The sequence below is a fragment of the Gekko japonicus genome, unplaced genomic scaffold (genome assembly GCF_001447785.1).
Source record: "Gekko japonicus isolate JY-2015 unplaced genomic scaffold, Gekko_japonicus_V1.1 scaffold114, whole genome shotgun sequence".
Classification (NCBI taxonomy): Eukaryota; Metazoa; Chordata; class Lepidosauria; order Squamata; family Gekkonidae; genus Gekko; species Gekko japonicus.
Window position 1 is genome coordinate 1096970 of NW_015173125.1, and position 15828 is coordinate 1112797.

The 15828-nt window shown below is 39.3% G+C and overlaps 1 protein-coding gene across 1 annotated transcript in view; it reads left to right on the forward strand.

Moving 5' to 3' along the window:
• Positions 1-9556, forward strand: part of HIVEP2 (human immunodeficiency virus type I enhancer binding protein 2) — a 27941-nt gene extending 18385 nt beyond the window's left edge. The window contains exons 4-6 of the mRNA XM_015421992.1: positions 1540-1641; positions 2877-3778; positions 8650-9556. Of these exons, the coding sequence (XP_015277478.1) occupies positions 1540-1641; positions 2877-3778; positions 8650-9459 (1814 nt within the window). The 3' untranslated portion in view covers positions 9460-9556. The remainder of the gene's footprint in view (positions 1-1539; positions 1642-2876; positions 3779-8649) is intronic.
• Positions 9557-15828: the final 6272 nt, after the last annotated feature.

Sequence of the window (15828 nt, forward strand, 5' to 3'; positions counted from 1 at the left end):
GACACCTTATTAGTGCTGCCAGGCCTAGAGTTGCCATCCTTTAGGTGGGATCTGGAGATCTCCCAGAACTACAGCTGGACTCCAGATTACAGAGATCTGTCCCCCTCAAGAAAATGACTCCTTTTGAAAGTGGACTTTATCGTATAATATCTGGCTGAGGCTTCTCCCCTCCTCAAACCCTATCCTCCCCACCTCCACCACAAAATTTCCGGGTATTTCCCAACCTGGAGCTGGCAACCCTACTCAGGCCTGGCCCCAATGAGTCCTTCTTCAAAGACCAAAATAGGGCTGGAAAGAACAGAAGAATTGGTTTTTATACCCTGATTTTCTTTATCTTAAGGAGTCTCAAAGCAGCTTACAATCGCTTTGACCTTCCTCTACCCACAACAGGCACCTTGTGAGGTAGGTGGGGCTAAGAGAATTCTGAGAGAACTGTGACTGGCCCCAGGTCACCCAGCAGGCTTCATGTAGAGGATGGGGAGTCAAACCTGGTTCTCCAAATTAGAGTCTGCCACTCTTAACCACTATACCGCTCTGGCTCTGGCTCTGCTTCCTACCCCTGCCTTTTACTGACAGAGTCAAGCCTGGAATTTTGGTTGCCTAGCAACATCCATTGAAATAGTGTGTTGCTTAAAGCTACAGTGTCTTCTTTTATCCTTTTTGGGGGTTTTAAGCAGTCCAATGTATTTTTTTTGTTTTAGTTTTCACATTTTCCTGCAAACCTGGGGCCCTTTCTTAGGTTTGTAGAAAGATCTGTCTTGCCATTTCACAGCTCCTGTCACTGGATTTAAGTATCCAAAGATTTGGCCAACTTTGCTATTAGAATATAATAGCTTTGCTAGTTTTGTAATACTAAGGTGACAGCAATTCTGTTGGTGGTTCTTTTGGACAGTTTTCATCTAGGGTTTGAAAAGACAAATGTGACTATTACAGTTTCTGGTCTTTCGGTATCATAGACTGTGATACGATGAGAATTTGGGACCATATATTAGAATAGTTTTTTTCCTGTTTGACATGCCAGTATCAGAGGATAATTGTTGATCTAACCCTTAGGATTTATCCTGTGGATTACCCAAAGTTCCCAATTCTTTTTAGCGTCCATATGTGGCCGCTTTCAACTGTTGTCAGTGTGGTATATCAGCACTACTTTTGTTATCTCTGTTCAGGATCAGCAGAAAACCTGTTGTGAGCTAGATGATGGCTGACAAATCTAAGCTGAATCCTGATAAGACATAAGTTTTAATATTTAGCCATTCCAGGATTCACTAATAGTAATAACATTTAATAACCGTGCTCCGTGTATGTAAGAGACAACAGTAATTATAGGCACCACAGTCATTGAACTTTTCCAATAAACAGAGCAATTATGTGAAAGGGGTATTGCTAAAATTACAATTTAACTGAATGAGATCATTCCTTCCATCTGTCCAGTTCACTTGCTAACTATCTAGGTAAGAAAGGAGAGCAAATTTTCTAGAACTACCAAGACATTTATATGGATTCCATCTAATCCAAGTAATCTCCCCGCCCTTTCCTCAGGAAATCTGACAAAACATATGAAATCTAAAGCACACATGAAAAAATGCCTGGAGCTGGGAGTATCAATGACATCAATTGATGATGCTGAAACGGAAGAAGCAGGTATGTCATACTGGGGGTCATGAGCTGTGGTGGTTTTTGCAGTATGGAAATGACTCCCCACATTTCATCCCGGACAAGCGTGGATATAGAGTTGTTGTTTTTTTTAATGAAGAAATTTTCCTTCTATCTCCACCAAGCATTGAAAATATTGACAGGCTTGCTGAATGCTTTGGTTTCTTCTCTTGGAGAAGAAACCCCCAAGCCCGCCAGTCCTTCAGAGAGCTCAGATCTGTTAGGCTTGATGCTCTGATTGTACATCATATTCACAGAGCCTGGGTAGAGACACCTGGGTAGAGAGACACCATAACAGTGTGATAATGTTATGTGCTATCCCCCTCTCAGCATGCTGCAAGATCTGTCCAAAATTGGGATACTTGGGATAGCGATTTGCTGTTTGAACAGAACTAATCTGCAAAATGTGGAATCAGGCTTCCAGTAGTGAATATGATACATCCTTGAGGCCCTGGGGGTATAAAGATAATCTTTAAAAGATAAAATTACTAGCCAAGTATTGATCTGACAGTGTAATCCTAAGCATAATTACACCCTTCTAAGCATAACTTGCCATAAGATTGTGCTATATGTCATCTTGGGTTTTGTAGCCCAGTTCAGATATAATGGCCAAGCTATAGTTTGACCATCATGAACAGGCTTTGTCCATGCATGTGCTTTCCCCTCCTTCTCTTGTACTCCTCCTTCCTCCTTCACATTTGTTCTCACAAATCATAGCTTGTTATGACATCTCAATTGGGAGTGATTTGCCTCCAAGCCAGAATTGGAAACCATGGTTTCATGTGAGTTTCCAGTTCTGGTTGTGGTCAAATTATGGTTTATACAAGCTACAGTATAGACTTTCCAGTTCAGAATTCATAGTATGCTATGATTTGCATGAACAAAGACTTGCGGGAGGGAGCTGAAACATATGATGGAGGAAGAAAAGGAGGAAACACATGAACCCCAAGATGGGTTCTGTTTTGTCAAATTTCAGTTAGTTATGTGACTGGATTCTAATATCCCATCCTGCAAAAGTTTCAGAGAGCTATAGAAACAGTGTGATGTTTGTAGTTCATTGTATGTAAATGTTAAGAGTTTCAACTGGACTACAGACTGCATTGTGCATGGTTGATTTCCTACAAAGATAACATTAAAGGGGGCTGAGAACTGTAGGCAAAACTGATCAAGCCCGGAAATATGTTCTCTGCATATGCCCTATTGATTTTTCACATTCATTGCAGAAAACATGGAAGACACACACCAAGAAGTTGAAAAGAGTAATATGACTGGCACATCAACAGAACACCAGTTCTCTGATGCTGAAGAATCAGATGGAGAAGATGGAGAAGATAATGATGATGAGGATGAAGATGACGATGATTTTGATGACATGCTTGGAGATTCAACACCTAAAACAAGATCACGAAGCACTAGCCCTCAGCCCCCTAGATTCTCTTCACTTTCTGTGAACGCTGCTACAGCATCGTATAGGGGTTCTCCTGACAGTTCCGTAGGACATTCCTCCTTGATAAGTTATTTGGTCACTTTACCTAGCATTCAGGTTACTCAGCTCCTAACGTCAAGTGACTCTTGTGATGATTCACAGATGACAGAATATCAGAGGTTTTTCCAGAATAAAAGTACAGATTCAGAACCCGACAAAGACAGGCTAGACATACCTAGTTGCATGGATGAAGACTACATGGTTTCTTTAGAATCCAACTCATCTCCTAGGGACTTCTCATCTTCCAGCAGACAGTCCTCACCAGGGTATGATTCTTCACCATACAGAGATAATTCACCAAAGAGGTATTTGATGCCCAAAGGGGATTTGTCACCTAGAAGACATTTATCACCAAGGAGAGAGATTTCACCCATCAGGCACATTTCACCAAGGAAGGAAGCTGTATTGAGGAGAGAGTTATCACCACGGAGAGATATTTCACCAAGACGTCATCTGTCTCCAAGGAGACCTATGTCACCTGGAAAAGACACATCCTCCCGAAGAGATCTGTCTCCGCGAAGAGAAAGAAGGTATATGGCATCAGTTAGAGCAACATCACCCCGAAGAGGCTTGTACCATAACCCAACATTGCCCATGGGCCAGTATTTGCAGTCCGAGTCAGTTCCATTGGGACAGTCAGTAAGTTGAAATGATTATTTAATTTATTATTTACTACTATTCATGTCATTTCATGTTTAAATTGCACTGTGCAAGGCAGATGGTTAAGTCTAGAAATATGACTGAACTGATTTCATGAACAAACAAAAGTGGCAAGCCACAGGAATTACTTTAGATATTATATAATGCTGCATATAATTTATCCCAAAGTGTTTTGAACCAGAAAACGTCTTCATCACATGACATAATGTAATGCTCTCTATAAGGTGTTGTTAAAGAGCTCACAACTCAAACGTCTTTTGTAGATTTTTAAATGTTCATTGAAGAAAATAACACACTTATTTTTGTAGTTCATCAGTAATGCATTATTTGTTTCAGGTCTAAACCCAGGGTATATTAGCACAAGTGCTACCAAAGTAGCACAAGTGGAGCTTATGGATGGAAGTGGAGCTTTTCTGCCTTTCCACTGAAGCTCCGTTCCTATCCCTCTCAAAACGCTGCCCCCCAAGGAGCAGTGCTGGGTGGTATAGGTCTGTAATGGAGCAGCGTAGGTCTGCAATGGAAGTGGAGTATTGGTGAAAATTGCCCCTTCCCCCAGCTGGCAGAGGTGTCTTTCCAAAGCGGAAAACAAAGTTGAGATCCAAGCCACACATTTAGATATGAAACTTTCTTATGGGTTCATTGTTTTATTGTTTATCACTCATGTAGAAACATAGACACCTCTTTCAGTTTGCTCAAAGGAGGAAATCACATGCAAGAGAGGGAATCATTCAAGAGAAGTCTTTTCACTTGAGGTTCGGGGGGGGGGGAATCCCACCAGCTGGGCCCAGAATACTCTGATTGCTAAATTAGGGTCAACATATCCTTTTCCTTGTCTGACAGAAAAGATGGCTATTTGTTTCTCCACTTTTTCTTTTTCCTGAGATAACTGAAGGCAATTATGTTTATGCCTGTGGGAGTGCTCAAATGCACCAGGAAGCCAATTCAGAAGTTTAGAAATTGCTACTCTTGTGCATCCAAATTCAATTCTTTCCATCCACAGGGAGCAATCCTGATTGCAGTGAAGGAAATGTAGAAATGAGAGAAGAGCAGCTGTACTTGTCAGTAGTAGGGATTGTAGCGTTTGTATCATAATTTGCTCTTGGTGAGGCCTAGTTCTCACAAACAGTGGACGCAAGGGCACGTCTCTGAATTATACCGCTTCAGCATGTGGATGGGGCTCACATGATTGAATGCTCCATAAAATAATTTTCCGCACACATAAAAACATTATGTAAAGAAGACTGGCATATCAGACTATTACCCTTCTCTCTGACATGCTAGTATAAAGATCGATTAAAATTCTAGAATATTCAGTTAGTGAGACACCACCTGCAGTCTGGCCTATCCAGACACAGATCTCATCCGCTGCTTGTAAGAACGAGATGTATTGATGTGAGCAATGCTTCCAGAAAAAATATCAGAGAGTGATAAACAGTGAAATGACCTTATCTCCATTTATCTGAGTTAATATATTTTCCATTGATTCCAAGCTGGGTTTCTGTGTGTGCGTGGTGTATGCGTGCCTACTTTCTATGAATGAATGCCTACAGTACAGGCCATCTTCTTTGATCCCAAGTTTAACTTCATGTCCTACAGAAGTTCTCCACTTTAATGCGACACGGTCTTATTGTCTTTGAAAACACTGAGTAGTAGCACTGCAAGAAGGGATACCTTAGGCACCATAGAGCATTTTATAATTATGGCACATTTACATGTTTGTAAAATACCAGAGGTCCTTATCTTCTGCAGTTCCTAGCTATATTCCTTCAACACCCACTCAGTCCAGATCCTACTATATTCCTGCTTGCTGGGTTCCATTTAAACTCCTGCCTTCAAAAGTGGTTTGCGTGTGAGTGATCTGATAATCAAACAGGTATATTTTTGGGGGGAGGTGAAATGTAGTAGACTAACCTAAAAAGTAATTGAGAAATATTTTAAAGACTGAGAACTTAAGGGACAAATTTTAAGTCATTTCTTGCATCCTTAAAACATCTCTGAGGTTGCTTAAAGCATGCCTTAAACTGCCCAAAATCCAATTACATTATTATATTATGGTTTTGTTTGTGAAGGCTTGTACGCCTGAATCATAAAAGGCAATAGAGAGCCACTGTGATGGCCTGTATAGCTGTTTTCTTTACATTCCTTGGTTATTAAAAATGATTTTTAAAATCATCTTAAATTTGAGGCTAGTGATCTCAGGTCAGTACAGTACTACTTTTGATTTGTACTAACCTTACAGTGCCCTTTTTGAGAGAGCTATCAGGTAGCAGTGATGCTGTGGTTTATTTAATTGTTGCTCTAAACCAATCCATCCATAAATGCTCAAGTAAATAAAAATATTGTAAAATACAGCTATGGCTCAGTGGAAAAGCCTTAACTTTGCATGTGCAAGGTCCTGAGTTCAGTCCCCAGTATCTCCAATCAAAGTGACAAGGCAGTAGGTGAAAGGCCTCTGCCTGAGACCTTGGAGAGCTGCTGCCAGTCTGAGTAGACAATACTGACCTGGATGGACCAGTGGTCTGATTTGGTATATGGCAGCTTCATCTGTTTTCACTTTTCTTTTTGTCCTGTAAAATGCTGCCAACATATTTTGTATTGCTAACCTCCAATATTCTTTTTCTCCTTTGCTTTTCTGACAATATACCCTAGGTCAGTGATGGCGAACCTTTTAGAGACCGAGTGCCCAAACTGCGACCCAAAACCCACTTATTTATCGCAAAGTGCCAACACGGCAATTTAACCTGAATGCTGAGGTTTTACTTTAGAAAAAACAACTCATACATTAACTTAAGATGATCCAAACAAAGTAAGGAAAGCAATCCCCAATGCTTTCACTTACTTAAAATTATTTGGCAGAGAATTCGACACTTTAATGATGGTCTGGGCCTGGCTGGGGCGATGGCATGTGTGCCCACAGAGAGGGCTCTGAGTGCCACCCCTGGCACCCGTGCCATAGGTTCACCACCACTGCCCTAGGGTATTTTACCAACCTGTTTAAATCCATGTATCATTTCCTGGCAAACCAATAACATGTTCCTCATTTTAAATTATGGGATGCAGTTAAAATATCATTTAAGAATATAATTTGTTTTAACTGCAGAGATCCTTCTCAGCTAAGAAATCTTCAGATTTATCTGTTTCCCCTTTCTGATGTTCTTAATGACTGTGCTTGTATGATTTGCCTCAGAAATATCCCTAAATGATTTCCTTTTCACTTTCTGTAATGATAAATTTACTTATTTCTAGTTTATCATCAACATTCAACACCACAGTAATTCTGACTTATTCATCTGATCTACAACTGACTTTATTTTCAGTATTTTCCTAAGTAATAATCTTCTTGATAGTCGGTCATTCTTTCACCCATTTGTAGGCTGATTGTTCCTAATTCATCTGGATAAGAACAATCCTAAACAGATCTACTCAAATTCCTTCTCAGGACTATTTTGTAGTACTTAGTCACAGCAAAGTGCTTTTAGGAGTGCACTATAAAGGTTCTATAGATATGGTCAACAGAAGTGTTGACAACAAAATCTCTGTCATGCCTTTCTGCTTAAACAAAATTCCTTTGATAAGTTCCTGTTCACCATAATAATGTCTCAAAATGGATGATGTAATGTATTGAAACAATTACATGAATCACCTCATAGGACTCCTATGTTAAGCTTCGAGCCAGACCAGGGCTCCTCTGAGCGAACTTCCTATTGGTCGCTTCGTAACAGCGACCAATCAGAACGATACCATTCCCTAGGAGGGAAAGACTCCCATTGGTCCTTAACTAAGCAATCTCATTGGTTGTTAATTGTAAATAGGCGTGGCTACATTAGCCCGGTTATGTTTAAAAGGAGCATAAGCTCCCACTGTTTTCTGTTCTGGTTTCTTACTGAGTTTAGTGCTTGTTCGTTACTTCCAATAAAGCTGAATCACTTGCTGAATCACTCTACGAGTCCTTTGTTAGCGCGATCTAACAGATGATTACTTTTATATAGTTCTATACCAGTCCAGATTTTCCTGATAATGAACTCTCAGCTCTATCAAATGCTTTTCCTGCCCCAGCAAAGTATAATACTGCAGCCATATTGTTTAAATTCCTATTGTTTGATGTCTATTACCTGTCTAATATTATCTGACAATTTGCCATACTACAAAATTTAGGTAGTTAGCTGTTCACTCTATTAACTAGAATGACTGCTAGCATTTTATAGTTCTAATTTTAATAGTTAGATAAGTCTGTGCGACTTGATTTCAACATTTTTATGAACTGAAGTCATCTTGGTATCTGCCCAAGAATCCTGGTTTTCTATTGCATTATTATAAAGTTGGTCCAATACTGGCAGATTAGTGCCTTCCCCTTTTATTATTTCCAAATTTCATATGATATTTTCTGTGTACTTCCGTGCATCATTCTCAAGTTACCATTGGAAAAGTTAATTTATTCAAACCCCCCACACCAAATCCCCTAAGGTCTTCTAGTTTGTAAGGCTCTTCATAAATTTCTCTAATTATATTGTGATAATTCTGCATTAATACTAGCTATTATGCCAGCCTTTAACTTGACAAATGGAATTACATCTTTAGGGTTTTTTGCTAACATCACAGTGGGGTTTTTTTCTTTTTCAAAATAGTTCTGTCTGACTAAAACTTATCATTTTTCATCTCTTGAGATAGTTGTACTTAGATATATGAGCCAGGTATCCATCTTGCAAATCTGTATTTGTTTTGTCAGTTAACTAATACCAGTTGCAAAGTCCTTCCTAGAGCAAAGTGGGCATAGTTGTGCTAGTTGCTTTGGTACTAGTGTGACGCTACTGCTCATTTATTTATTTATTGCTGTCTTTCTCTATTTACAGAATTCAAGGCCAGGATTGTTTCAGACCCCTTATTTCAACATACCTGGAGAAAAGGGAGTTCTGGAGCACCATGGGCCTATGTTTCCCGAGAGTCCTAATGACTATGTTTTCAGTCATCTTCCACTACACTCCCAGCAGCAGCTTCGTGCACCCATCCCTATGATGCCTATTGGGGGCATTCAAATGGTCCATTCAATACCTGCAGCCTTATCAGGTTTACACCCTCCCTCTGTGTTTCCTCTCCAAAAAGAGGGCTCTGGTGAGAAGAAAAGGGCAGCTTCACAAACCATAACAAAAGAATCATGTATCATTTCTAAGCACCTTGAGAAACGTTCCTGTCCTCATACTCTGCATACAGTAGTTCAAGCCAGTGCATCGTCGTCTCCATTGCTATTGATGAAAAAGAGCACTTCAGAAGAAGGTGGTGTTGAGAGGGAGCAGGAGGAAAACATACAGACTTGTACAAAAGCCATAGCCTCTCTCCGAATAGCCACAGAGGAAGTTCTATATGGGACAGAGTCACAAAGGGATTCTGAGCCTCCTCAGAAACTCTTGGAAAGTGCACATTTTAGCATTAAACACTTTAGTGGCTCTGAGCCAGGCCAGATCTGTGCCTCAGCCACCAACCCGGACTTGCACAGTGGAGAAAAGGAACTTTTTGGTACATCACAGACTGCATTATCTCATTCCACCTTTTACAGCAAAAGCGGTGTGGATGTCAGACAGTTAGGCTACCCTAGTAGGAAAGATTCCCCGTCGGACACCCAGGAAAGAAAAGACCTGCCCTCTGAAAGAAGCAAGCCACAATGATCTGAAGTGTGAGGAGACTTTAATACATGCATTTACCTCCCCTGCACACATACACCTTTTCTCCCCAGTGGTAGAAGGAAGTACTCAACTTTATCGCATGCCGGTTCTAAGTTACAGTAGTTTGCTATTATATATACTTTTGTTATATCAAAAGAATTGGGTAAAACTACAAGTCATTATGAGCCTGACCAAAATGAAATTTCAAAATTCTTATTGGGTCTGGTACTTTTAACCTGTACAGATGTTTGTGCCTTTTTCTTTACTTTTGCTTATATTCTTATAAGCAGTTTTTTTAGCAGTAATTTGTACATATTTTAGAATTTGTGTATCTGCTTTGTAATAAATGTAATTTCTTTTCTTTTTTGAGGGACATTTTGACCTAAATGATGTAAAGCAAAAAAAGAAAAAAAATAGGAAAAAAAGCATCAATATATATGTGAGGTTGCACTAAAATATTTTTATATGATTAAAACTGAACAGCTTTTATGTACAGCTCTGATTCTGTAATACTAATATTTATTTACTTTGTTTCATAAATTGTACATTTTTTCTTAATGTTGTGGATTGCTTTTTCTATGTGAAGCATGGGATTTACTGTTGCATTATTAGAACAAAAATGTATATTGTAAACAAGATATTTAAACTAGAGTATCTTATCTTATTCTGCACTTATGCATTAGTTAAAAATAAGATAAAAGGATGTATCAGTCCGTTCTTAACTCTTGTAATTTTTTTGTCTCTTGTTTGCTGGATCGACTATAACTTAAAGTGCTGATTGTGATTTTAAAAAGATAGTACCGTAAAGCATTAAAGTAAAACCATGTGCTATTGTGAGTTTTTTCAAAGCTTTATAAAACAGTTATAAATATATTAAAAGTATTTGGTCTTATGTGAACATGTTGCTCTATATGCTCCTTAAAAAAAAAAGGGAAAACATTCCACCCCATGTAAATATATGCAAATGGCAAAACTGGTGCAATTTCTTGTAAATCATTTGGATGCTTAGGGGCTTCATCCTGTTTCACGTGAAGTCAGTAGAGATTGTGAATTTGGCTAGAAAGGAGGCAGGATCAGGTGAGAGTTCACATATCTATATTAAAAAAAAAAGGGATGGCACTCTGGCTCCCTTGCCTTGACTGCAGTGGAATCAGAATTTCACCTCAGGTGAGAAAGTGTTTTTGACTGTATCTTCATTATCGGCTGGCCCGGTGGCATGGCTATCAGTGCTGGGCACTGTGTACAGGAGGCAGAGCTGAAGGACTGATCTGGGAGTCTGCATATTAGTTGATGACAAGGAGCTTAGTCATATTGTCGGTATCTCACTTGGGAGACCTTTAGGGTGGGTTATGGGAAGGGGATATAAGATGGATACTTTCTCCCAACTATTTCTAAACACCAAGACAACAAGCAGACATTTGGGGAAACTTTCTAAATCATATCTACATTTGTATTTGTGGGGAAAGGACAAATAGTTGTATCAGTCAAGATTTAGGGCATTTATAGCATTTAATTGTCATGGGACAAGACTGGGAGGAACCATTGGTTATATATTTGAAGGTGTGATGGAATGCCACCAAAAACACAAACACACACAAACATAAATCTGGGTTATTTTCTGTGCTATTTAGTGGATTATAATTCTGTGAAAACACGTTTGTATATTGAATTGCAATACATTTAAGGAGTGTTCTTTAAAAAAGAAATAAATATACAGTTACATTACATATCTAGTGTCTAGTTTTCATGTGGTGTTTTATTTTTCCCCCCAAGCTAGCATTGGAGAGTTCTTTGGTGACAATCCTATCAATGTATGCTTTACTTGTGAGTAAGCCCCACTAAATTGTGTGGTATTTACTTCTGAGTAAAGAGTTATAGGATTGGGCTGTGCATTGCATAATACTGCATTAAGTGATACTACCTTGGAATATTTGTGTGGCATGAACATATATACAACATGTTTTGTTTTGCACAAAATAAAAGAAAAAAGCACTTTGCGCTTTGGCTGCTTATCGTTTGCCATGCAATCATTTGAATTTCTTTTTGCTAAAATTTTTTATACCCATTGTATTGTATTCAAATGTGGAGAAACCGTACAATCATCTGGTCTGCACCAGTCCTGTATTCAAAGTTATATTTCTTAACTGAAGAGGCTCTTAAAGTCTGTAGTACATATTTATCTATTCATGTTATTTATAGCCCATTTTTCTCACTGGGACACAAGGCAGATTACACAGAATAAGCTAATACAATCAACAGGATGGGACATCCAATAAACAAGGCAATAAGATTTGGTTTGTAAAAAACTGGAACCAGAGAAAGATGGGGGGGGTGGCGGACCCAACCTGAAAATCAAGTCAGGAACCAAAAGATTAGGCAAATAGAAAATAAATTAAAATACAACTATTTATTAGGGTTAAAAATGACATATATAGAGTACCATTAAAAAGTCAGATCATCGTATACATCAAAGAAAAATGCACGTCCAATAACAGAGTCACAAAAATGGTTACACGTGTATATTAACCAAAGGACCTGACATGTTTTGGCCCTGAGGGCCTTCTTCAGTGGTCAAAATTATACTAACACAGACATACAACTGTTTATATCAATATAAAAAATCTTTTTCAAGCCAGGCAGGTTGTATATGAGTCCTGAAATTAAAAATACTGATGTAAGGAAATTATATTTTTACAGAAAATCTTTATAAAGGATGGTAGCTACTTACAATAAAAAGTAGAGCTCCAAATAATGGTTATAATTCAGTTCTGCATGCTGCATAAACTTACTCATTATGTTATAATTTCCTTACATCGGTATTTTTTTATTAATTTCAGGACTCATATACAACCTGCCTTGCCCGAAAAAGATTTTTTATATTGATATAGTTACAGTTCCGGGACTACAGGTCAATGAATCTAAGTCAGACCTCTATCCCATTTCCCTATCAAAAGAAGCAATAGCCATTTTACAAAGATAATTTGATTTTAAATGGATTTCTAAAAATTGTCGTTACCTAGGGATTCAAATCCCTCTTCTTTTTTTTGAATTTGTATGAAAGTAACTTTGAAAAACTTTTTCAAAATATTCAAAAACAACTACAGGAGTGGAAAACTATGATATAATTACAGTTTTATGTGTGTGTTAGTATAATTTTGACCACTGAAGAAGGCCCTCAGGGCCAAAATGCATCGGGTCCTTTAGTTAATATATATGTGTAACCATTTTTGTGATTCTCTGTTATTGGACATGCAAAAACTGGAATCAACCAGATATCTGAAAACAGAACTGAGGCAATGCATAAGTGTTAAGGTCATGTGTTAAACAATGCAAAAATTACATATGATCCTACTTACAGCAACAGGTAGTATGACCTATACACTGTAGTATAGACGACAGACTCTAACCCTTTACCCAAGTATCTATCTCAACCATTTTGTTAAAGCATAGCCCTATTAGCCTGTGTAGAAAAGTCCTCCTAAATAATTGAGTTTTGGATATATGATGGTTCCCTGCTTCTTTCCCCCCCTGTAGCTGAGCAGCCCCTTTTTCTTCTTTGTTTCTCTATCTGTCTGTCTTCCCAGTTGTTTAAATGTTTACAGATATATTATGACCCAGCCTAGTATGCCGATGAGCCAAAAAAACCCTTTGTATGTGTCTGATTATGGCACTCAACAGGCTGATACTAATTCACAACACACAAACTGTTTTATTTCACTTTTATGGGGAAATAGTAAAGCTTTGTAAGTGACAGCCAATGCCTTAATTTGAACCTGGTAACTAATGTGCAGCCAGTGGAGTGACTACAGAATGGGAGTAATATGCAAGCTCTGTCTAGCTCCCAATAATAGCCGAGCCGCAGTATTCTATCTGCCCCAGCTGGAGTATCTGAGTTGATTTTGAGGGTAGACCAATGTAAAGGGTATTACAGTAGTCTAGTCTCAAGGTTACTGTGGTGTGGATCCAGGTGGTTGTAAAGGCCATATCAAGTAGGAGTATAAATTCAGTGGGGTTGCCCATTCACAGTTGGCAGCAGGGTATCCCCTGCTTTTGTGGGGTCTTCCCCCCCACCAGCCACCTGGCCAATGGGAGGAAATATTCCCCTGAAGAACATGCAGAGTGATGTGATGGAAGTGACATAGGCACATCGGTGATGTGGGGGGGGGATGCTGTAGTTTTGGGGCAAAACTCTATGGTTTGAAGTCGATTTTACCATAAGAGTTTTGCCCCAAAACAAGAGTGTTGCCCCCAACATGCCTATATTACTTATGGTGACATCGGCATATCGGGGGTGACGCTTCCAGCTCCCAGAGTGTCCTCCCATACCCCTGCTGGTGAATCAAAGGGACCTGGCAACCTTATCATTCGAATACACTTGAGCTGAAAATATACCTGGAAAATAACTTATCGGTGTTTTTCGGGTCAAGTCAACATCCCAAGTATATTCAGAGTATTTTTCAGAAAACTGGGGGGGAAATGGTCCCTCAAAAAATCCCAGAAACATTTGGGAATTACAAGGAAGATTGGGAGCCAGCATTTGCAGGCTCCTGAGGACAGTTTTTGCTTTCCTTTTCTGTCCCCCCCATTTGTTCTGTGTATTGGGGGTTCTATGGGCTTCTTCTCTGCTTTTGTCAATTTCAAGTGAGTCTTGTGAGTTTCAAGAAGTCCCCCCCCCTTTGCCAGCCTTCTTTTGTGTTCCCTTCCCATTTTCTTGCACAGAGCTTGCAAAATACCTCCCCCCCACAGCTTGGATTTGTTGTAATTCTGTCCTTTGAGATCAGTCCATTTAAGCTTGCAGTGCTACAGTGGTACTGGGTTCTGCTGGGTATTCTGTACATTGCAACTGGTTTTGTTGAGTTTGAAAAAATGCCCTCCTTCAGTTTCCAATGCAAAGATTCTCTGGTTTGATTTTGGTTCTGTTTGGCTTGACACATTGGCTTGTGGTTCTGCTGTGATTACTAAGTTCTGCAATGGTTCTGTTGGACTTGTTATTTGTTCTCAGTGATTGCTACTTGCAGGCATGGCTTTTTGCCCTGGAAGCAGCTTGCAAGGTTGTTTTTTCCCCCTTCCTTCCCCCACCCATAGGAAATAATGGAGAACAGCTGGGGGCACTCTGTTCAGGGCCCCATAAAATTAGACCCTTGGCCCAATCGACTTGGAATTTGGGGGGGCTATTTAAAGGACAGGCACCAGCAGCTCTGCTGCAATTTTGGTTCCTGTACCTCTAAAAACAACTCCCCCAGTCACCTGGAAACCTTTAAAAACAACTGTACATTTAAAAGCAACTCCCCCAGCCATTCCGGATGGGAAATAATGGACCAAAAAAATCTGGAAATAAAAAAAATATATCCACACACTCAAATCCAAATACCATACCAGTATTTGGGATTCAGGAATATCAGGAATACCAATATTTTTTTGGTCCAATCCTCCATCTGAATAATCACCCTGAGATGTTTGTTTCATTTTTTCATAGGAGTTCTTAGCCTAAGGACATTTTCTTTTAATTTGCTGGTAAAATTGATCTGAAATAAATACATTAAGGTGCATCAATTCTTTCTTTGTGCTAATTCCAACATAACTTTTCATGTCTATGTAATAAGCTTTAAAAAGTCATTTCATAGCTCTCAATATGCATGTAAAACAAACCTAAGAGTCTCACTACAACACCCATACTCTCTCGCTGATTTTTCTTCAACTTAATTCTGTGCTGGCCATTTCTTTCCCCCTTTCTGTCACTATTTTACTGTAACTGTGCAGGAAAGAAGAGGTGATTGTTTCTCTCCATGCTAAGCTTTTGATTGCAAGGAATTTTGTTTTTACGGGTTAGCATTCGACAGTAGTAAGCCGCATTCCACCACCTGATTCAGCTGCATATGCTGACCCACCCTCATACATAGAACCCCTTCATCTTCTATTATTGCTTTTTAAAAATAAAAGTTAATTTTATTTGAGACCCATAGTAACAATGAAATTATCCGAGTTGCCCACATTCCTGGAGCATGTGGGACATAGGGAACACTGCTCAGAAGAACCACAGGTGTCATGGTAAAGATCTACATGTGGCTTCAGAGCCACTGAGTATTACTGCCCCAAAGAAATCTACCAAGAGACACCTATGGGGCAAGGAATAAATAGAACATGATGGCAGAAGAGGAAATGCACCTTCCATTTGCATCTTTGCCCTATTTTTATTAGCATGCATCTGTATACATAGGTAAAGGTAAAGGTTCCCTTGCTCGAAATCCAGTCGAGTCCGACTCTAGGGTTGCGGTGCTCATATCCATTTCAAAGCCAAAGAGCCAGCGCTGTCCGAAGACGTTTCCATGGTCATGTGGACTAAACACCAAGGCGCACTGAACGCTGTTACCT